General features: G+C 44.9%; 1 protein-coding gene across 1 annotated transcript in view; it reads right to left on the reverse strand.

Annotated features, from left to right (window-relative positions):
• The window catches only part of LOC127580064 (fibroblast growth factor 18-like), a 79,910-nt gene extending 72,243 nt beyond the window's left edge, over positions 1–7,667 (reverse strand). The window contains exon 1 of the mRNA XM_052033264.1: positions 7,431–7,667. Coding sequence (XP_051889224.1) covers positions 7,431–7,667 — 237 coding nt within the window. The remainder of the gene's footprint in view (positions 1–7,430) is intronic.
• Between the last annotated feature and the right edge of the window lie 688 nt (positions 7,668–8,355).

Consider the following 8,355-nt stretch of genomic DNA (forward strand, 5'->3'; position numbering starts at 1 on the left):
CAGAGGTTGATAGGTTCTTGATTGGTAAGGGGGTTAAGGGTTATGGGGAGAAGGCAGGAGAATGGGGTTTGAAAAAAAATCAGCCATGATCGAATAGCGGAGCAGACTAGATGGGCCGAATGGCCTGATTCTTCTCCATTGGTCTCTTTATAATTGATGTCATGCATAGCTACCCTTTGAAATGGTCCGGCAAGGTAATCAGCACAGGGAGAAATTTGGGATGGGAAATAGATGCCAGTCTTGCCAACAATGCCCACATTCCATGAATGAATAGAATAAAAAAAGAGGAAAAGGGAAAAAAAAATCACGGAGCATTTCCAGTCACTGGGGGAATCCAGAACGTGCCTGCACAGATAGAAGAGGAAAGTGAGAGATTTAGAACAGAGTCCAGGAGAAAGTGGGGAACGTTCGAAAGATGTGCAATTCACTTCCAGAGAGATGGGCTGACACAGAAACTGTGGAAGAGGATTTTCCCAGTGGATGCTCTGACACTGCTGCATTACAGAAGTCAGGAAGTCCACTATGATATTTCCAGCTGATATTCAACATTGATGATTAGATTGGAAATTTGAAGAAAGAAAAGGAGGTGAAATAGGAATCATGAACAATTGGAAGATGGTACAGCTGAGGCTAATGAAAATAGGCAAGGCATAGAAGGATACGGTCAAGGCAAGGTGTACAGAATACAGTTCAGGAAAGGTGTAGAGGATACAGTCCAGGAAAGGTGTAGAGGATACGGTCCAGGCAAGGTGTAGAGGACACGGTCCAGGCAGGGAGTAGAGGATACGGTCCAGGAAAGGTGTAGAGGATATGGTCCAGGCAAGGTGTAGAAAGATTCAGTCCAGGAAAGGCACAGAATGATACAGTCTTAATGCCAGAAAATGAGATTAGTGTAGATGGAACAAAGGTCGGCATGGATGTAGTCGGCAGACAGGACCCTTTCTGTGGTGTACAACTCTATGGCTCTAATAATTGTACCAACAGAGACAAGAACAACTGACAACCAGCATGGCTGAGATAGAGAAAAATTGTGTTCAAATGCAACAGAATCATTCACTTGTTCACATGTGATTTTGTTTTCTGATTTCTGATTTTGGCAATGAATTTAACACAGGAACTGGCAGTGAGATGGATGCTGCAAAGACTTCATGTAATATTTTTGGATTAAATTTATTTTACTGGATAGTAATGGAGAAGAACTCTTTTTCATAAGAACAACAAGTGATTATCTACTTGGCCTAGAGTGAGATGAATTAGGATTACTATCCTAAAATGGAATTGGATGTATGAAAATAAAATACCAAGGAAAAATGGACAAGAGGAAGAGATAAGATAAGATATCTTTATTAGTTACATGTACATCGAAACACACAGTGAAATGCATCTTTTGTGTAGAGTGTTCTGGGGGCAGCCCGCAAGTGTCGCCACGCTTCTGGCACCAACATAGCATGCCCACAACTTCCTAACCCGTACGTCTCTGGAATGTGGGAGGAAACCGGAGCACCCGGAGGAAACCCACGCAGACACGGGGAGAACGTACAAATTCCTTACAGACAGCGGCCGGAATTGAACCCGGGTCACTGGCACTATAATAGCGTTACGTTAACCGCTACACTACCGTGCCTGCCCAGAGGAGAGATCTGATGAAAGGTCTTCAACGTGCAAGGCTAATTCTATGTCTCTCTCCTCAGAAGTAGCCTTGTCCACTGTGTATTCTTAATAATTTCTATTTTATTGAAGAGAAAGGTTAATATTAACCCATGGTTCAAAGTTCACAATGTATTTATTGTGCCAAAGAGACAACAAGATTAAAAACTTAGGTGTCTCTTGGAATATAAATACGGCCTGCTCTTCTCTATAATACAAGGATGTTATTCCCTACAGTGTACACAGGGGCTGCTGTTCCCCATTAAATACCTAGTGGTTGCTGTCTCTATTATCGTCACAGCTCATAGAGGTTGAGCAGGCTAGGACTTCATTCCTTGGAGCATAGGAGAAGACGGGTGTATATGGGACCTACTATTTTAAATAAAAACAGAAAATGCTGAAAACACTCAGCAGTCGGGCAGCATTTATGGAAAGAGACAGTAAACATTTCAGTTCAAAGGTCCTCCATCAGATGTGGGAAGGAGCAAAAATAAGTCAGACGCGATGAACTTATTTACAGCTTATCCCCAGAGCAATCCTGGCCTCACCCTATCAGAGATATTCCCTTTATCCTATCTATCCCTCTTCTACCCTCCTGCAACTTAATACCTGCTTATTTTCTATCCTTCCCAGTTCTGGAGAAAGGGCTTTGACTTGAATTATCAACTCTGCTCTCCATATAATGTAGACAAGAACTACATAGAATGTACATAAGGGCTAATATTCCCTATAACGTACACAAGGGCAGCAATTCCCTATGCTCTGCATTAGGGCTGCTATGCACAATGCTGTACACAAGGGCTGCTATTCTCTATATATAGTACACAAGGCTGCTCTTTCTTATATTCTACATGGGCCAACTTGCCCTATAATGTACACAGTGGTTACTATGTCTTTTACTGTACACATGGGCTGCTATTCTCTATGTTATGCAGAAGTATTGTCATTCTCCATTCCACCCTATATTGAATACTAGGTCTACCATTTTCTACAATATACACCAGGGTTGCTATGCCTTATACTGTATATAGGGGCTGCTATTCACTATAATGTACACAAGGGCTGAGATTCCCTACAATATGCACAGGGGTTTATTCTAGGGATTGTCATTATTTCACTGTGTGTTTCGATGTACATGTGACTAATAAAAAAATCTTATCTTATCTTAGAGCCATACAGCACAGAAACAGGCCCTCTGGCCCAACTGGTCCATGCCAACCAAGATTCCCATCTAAGCTCGTCTCATTTGCCCACATTTGGCCCATATCCCTCCAAACCTTTCCTATCCATGTACCTGTCCAAGGACCTTTTAAATGTTGTTAATGTACCTGCCTCACCCACTTCCACTGGCAGCTTGTTCCATACATGGACCACACTCTGGGTGAAAATGTTTCAGCTTCCTATTAATCCTCTCCCCCTCTCACCTTAAACCTATGCCCTCTAGTTCTTGATTCCCCAACCCTGGGAAAAAGACTGTGCACATTCACCCTGTCTGTGCCCCTCATGATATGTAAGATCACCCCTCACTCTCCTGTGCTCCAATAAATGAAGTCATAGCCAGCTCAACCTCTATCCATAACTCAGTCCTTCAAATCCTTAAATAATCTATAATTTACAGAGAGGATACTATTCTCAAAAGTATACACGCAGGGGCTGCTAACCCCATAATGTACATTAGTACTGCTGTTCTCTATAGCATACACAAAGGCTGCAACTGTCTGTAAGGAGTTTGTACGTTCTCCCCGTGTCTGTGTGGGTTTCCTCCGGGTGCTCCAGTTTCCTCCCATATTCCAAAGACATACACATTAGGAAGTTGTGGGCATGCTATGTTGGCGCCGGAAGCGTGGCGACACTTGCGGGCTGCCCCCAGAACACTACGCAAAAAGATGCATTTCACTGTGTGTTTCGATGTACATGTGACTAATAAAGAAATCTTTTAAAAATTTTATTTCCAGCATGGTAACAGGCCCTTCCGGCCCAACGAGTCCATGACGTCCATTTTAAACCCATATTAACCTACCCGTACGTCTTTGGACTGTGGGTGGAAACCGGAGCACCCGGAGGAAACCCACGCAGACACAGGAGAACGTACAAACTGCTTACAGACAGCGACGGGAATCGAACCCCAATCGCTGGCGCTGTAATAGCATCGCACTAACCGCTATCTTATAAACACAGGGACTGCTGTTCTCCATAGTTTACATACTAGCTGAAGAAGACAGTTTCAGGGTGATGATGCAGGAATTTGGGAAGCACCAATGAATACTCCATGCTGGTCAGCAGGGTAGTAAATTGGGAGGAAAACAAAATGGAAACACACCTCTGCTTCTTTCTCCGTCACCCGCCATCTGCAAAACTAATTTTGATCCCAAATTCCGCACACATCAGCATGCTTAAAGTGCTTCTAACTTTAATCCAGAGGCCCTTCCCCTTCTGGCAATGTATCTGTATTGTCAAAATTCACTTTCTTTACCTGAGAAGGTTGTGGGTGAGCTGGGAGATTTTTCAGGTTACTTAACCGGTATTTAGGGTAGATGAAGTAAAGATGTTTCCTTCTGAGGTAAAGACCAAACTAAGGGGCAATAAATCATGGATGATATTATATGGGTGGCCCTTCAGTCCTTCTTTTGTACAAGCCATCCAAATGATCCCACTCTCCCCTACGCCTTCTCCCATTACCTCTGGACAGATCTCCTTTTCATGTATTCTTTATAGTATTTATTTGTTTTTCACCTAAAGTTGTGATACGGTAGGTGAGTCCAGGTGAGAGGGGGAAGGTATCCCCTGCCAGCCAGTGCTCCTCCCCCACCCCGACCTTCTTATTCTGGCTTCTGCCCTCTTCCTTTCCAGTCCTGATGAAGGGTCTCAACCCGAAACGTCGACTGTTTATTTCCCTCCACAGATGCTGCCTGACCTGCTGAGTACCTCCAGCATTTTGGGTGTATTGCTGGGGAAAAGGTGCTGGCTGTCCACTTTATCAATGCCCCTCATAATCCTATACACCTCTATCAATTTGCCTTTCATCCTGCGTCACTCCAAAGAGAAATGCCCCAGCTTGCTCAACCTTTCAGAGTTACATAGAGCGTAGAACAGTACAGCACAGGAACACGCCCTTTGACACACAACGTCCTCACCAAACATGATGGCGAATTAAACTAAATCCCTTCTGCCTGCACATGATCCATATCCCCCCACTCCCTGCATAATCATGTGTCTGTCTAACAGCCTCTTAAATGCCACTGTTGTACCCGCTTCCGCCACCACCTCTGGCAGCCCGTTCCAGGCACCTACCCCTCTCTGTATGAAAGACTTGCCCTGCACATCTCCTTTAAACTTTCCCCCTCTCACCTTAGATGCATGTCCTTTAGTGCTTGATATTTCTACCCTGGAATAAAGATTCCAACTGTCTACCACATCTATGCCTCTCATAGTTTTATATACTTCTATGAGGTCTCCCCTCAGCCTACGACTCTCCAGAAGAAAACAACCCGAGCTTGTCCAACTTCTCCTTATAGCTCGTATCATCCTGGTAAGCCTCTTCTGCACCCTTTCCAAAGCTTCCACATCCTTTCTGTAACGGGGTGACTAGAATTGCACACAATACTCCAAAGCAGCCTAACCAAAGTTTTATACAGCTGCAATAAGCCTTCCTGACTCTTATACTCAATGCCCTGACCAATGAAGGCAAACATGCCATACATCTCCTTTACCACCTTGTCTACTTGCCTGGCCACTTTCAGGGAAATATGGATTTGGATCCCAAGTGTCCTCTGTATATCAATGCTGTTAAGGGTCCTGCCATATGTTCCAGGACAAGCCCAGCAATATAACACCAAGCCAGGACAGTTTGCACCTTGCAGGGCAACATACAAGTAATGACGGAAAACATGACGACGCTGGAGGAACTCAGCGGGCCAGGCAGCACCCGTGGAGAAAAGCAGGCGGTCAACGTTTCAGGTCAGGACCCTCCTTCAGGACTGAAGATAGGAAAAGGGGAAGCCCAATATATAGGAGGGAAAAGCAGAGCAGTGATAGGTGGACAGAAGAGGGGAGGCGGGGTGGGCACAGGGTGGTGATAGGTAGGTGCAGGTAAGAGATAGTGATAGGCAGGTGTGGAGGAGGAGGGGAGAGCAGATCCACCGGGAGATGGGTCAAAGGTAAGGAGAGAAAGGGGAAAAAAGGGGGTAGAAAAAAGAGAGAGAGGCTCAGAAAGGGAAGAAGAGAAGCACGGTGGAGTGGGTTGTGGGATTACTTAAAGTGGGAGAATTCAACTATCGCCGCCCTGTGCCCACCCCGCCTCCCCTCTTTTGTCCACCTCTCACTGCTCTGCTTTCCCCTCCTCTACATTGGGCTTCCCTTTTCCCTACAGTCCTGAAAGAGGGTCCTGACCCGAAACGTTGACTGTCTGCTTTTCTCCACGGATGCTGCCTGGCCTGCTGAGTTCCTCCAGCATCTTGTTTTTTTTTCATCTAGTTTCCAGCATCTGCAGTCCTTTGTTTCTCTTTGCAGGTAATGATGCTCCCGTGTTCTTTCTGTCCTGTCCTCCTGGTGGTACAGCTTGCGGGTTTGGTAGGTACACTTGGAATAGACAAGGTGAAGAGCAGCATTGCATTTTGTAGTTGACACACACTGTAGCCATGGTGTGCCTGTGTTGGAGGGAATAAATGTCTCGGGTGGTGGCTATGGTGTTGAACAAATAGCTCCATTGTCCAGGATGGAGTCAAACTTCTTGTGTGTTGTGGGGCTGAACACATCCTGGCAGGTGGGGAGTATTCTATCACACTCCTGATTTGTTCCCTTCAGATGATTACAAGGTTTTAAAGTGTCAGGACACATGTCACTCACTGCAGAATATCCAACCTTTGTCCACTCTTGTAGCCACAGTATTTATGTGAATCAGAATCAGAATCAGATTTACCATCACTGACTTATATGATGTAAAATTTGTTGTTTTGCGGCAGCAGCACAGTGCAAAGACATAAAATTACTATAAATTACAAAAATAAATAACTAGTGCAATTAAATAGGAACAATGAGGTAGTGTTCGTGGGTTCATGGACCGTTCAGATGGTGGAGGGGAAGAAGCTGTTCCTGAATCGTTGAGTGTGGGTCTTCAGGCTCCTGTACCTCCTCCCCGATGGTAGTAACGAGAAGAGGGCACGTCCCGGATGGTGAGGGTCCTTAAGTGATGGATGCTGCGTTCTTGAGGCACCGCCTCTTGAAGATGTCCTCAACGGTGGTGAAACCAGTTGCATTTCTGTTCAATGGTGACACCTACCTTCTCTCTCATGATGGTGGGGGACTGGGAGGCAGTAATACCATTGAATATTGAGCTTAGATGGTTGGACTCTCTCTTGTTAGAGATGGTCATTGTCTGGTACTTTTGAAGTGTGAATATTGCTTGCCGTTCTTCAACCCATGCTGGGGGTGGCTTTAATCATGTTGAGGAGAATCATAGACGGCTTCATTTTCTGAGGAATTGCAAATGGAATTGAACATTATAGAATCATCAGTGAACATCTTCACTTCTGGACTTATGCTGGAAGCAAGGTCAGTGATGAAGAAGTTGAAAGTTAGGCCCAGGACACTGCCCTGAGGAACTCCTGTGGAGATGTACTAGGGCTGGGATCATTGACCTCCAACAATCACAGCCATCTCCTTTTGTGCTTGATATGACTGCAACCAAAGGCGTGTTTCCCTTTGATGCTGATTGAATTCACTTTTACCAGGGCTCCTTGACACCACACTAGGTTGACCTTGATGTCAAGTGCAGTCACTCTCACCTCACCTTGGAATTCAGTTCTTTGGTCCATATCTGGATAAAGTCTGAAGCCAAGTGGTCCTTGTGAAACCCAGATCTGTGTATTGGTGAGCAGGTTATTGGTCACTAAGTGCTGCTCGATAGCACTGTCAGTGACTGCTTCCATCATTTTACTGATGATTGAGAATATACTGATTGGCAGTAAATAAATGTATTTGTCCTGATTTTCATGAACACACTCCTGAGCAACTTTCCACATTGTCGGGTAGATGCCAGTGTTGTAATTATACTGGAAAACAAATAAAACTGCAGATGCTGGAATCTGAAACAAAAACAGAGGTGCTGGAAGAGCTCAACCAGTCAAGCAGCATCTGTGGGAAGAGAAACCAGGCGATGTTTTGGGTTAAGCGCCCTTCCTCAGAACTTCCTCAACAATGAAACGTTGCCTGCTTTCTCTTACCACAGATGCTGTTTGACTGGCTGAGTTCTTTCAGCATTTCTGTTTCTGTTTGTAACTGTACTGGAACAGCTTGGCTAGAGATGCAGCTCATTTTGGAGTGCAGGTCTTCAGCACTACAGCTGAATATTGTTTGGCCCCGCAGCCTTTGTGTAGCCAGTCCTTGCACTATCATTGAATGGAGGAAGACTCATATCAGTGATGATGGGACATCAGGAGGGTGTCGAGATGGATCATCAGCCATCATCATGATCTCAACATAGAACATAGAACATAGAACAGTACAGCACAGAACAGGCTCTTTGGCCCACAATGTTGTGCCGACATGTTTGCAAATGTTTCGACCTTGTCTTTAGCATTTATGCACAGTCCCAACCACCACTGAGAATGGTGATGTTTTTGGTAATTGGTTTATTATTGTCACATGCACTGAGATACAGTGAAAAGCTTTTGTTTGCATGCCAACCAGACAGATTTATTCCATACAGAA

This window comes from Pristis pectinata, chromosome 2 (assembly GCF_009764475.1).
Source record: "Pristis pectinata isolate sPriPec2 chromosome 2, sPriPec2.1.pri, whole genome shotgun sequence".
Taxonomy (NCBI): domain Eukaryota; kingdom Metazoa; phylum Chordata; class Chondrichthyes; order Rhinopristiformes; family Pristidae; genus Pristis; species Pristis pectinata.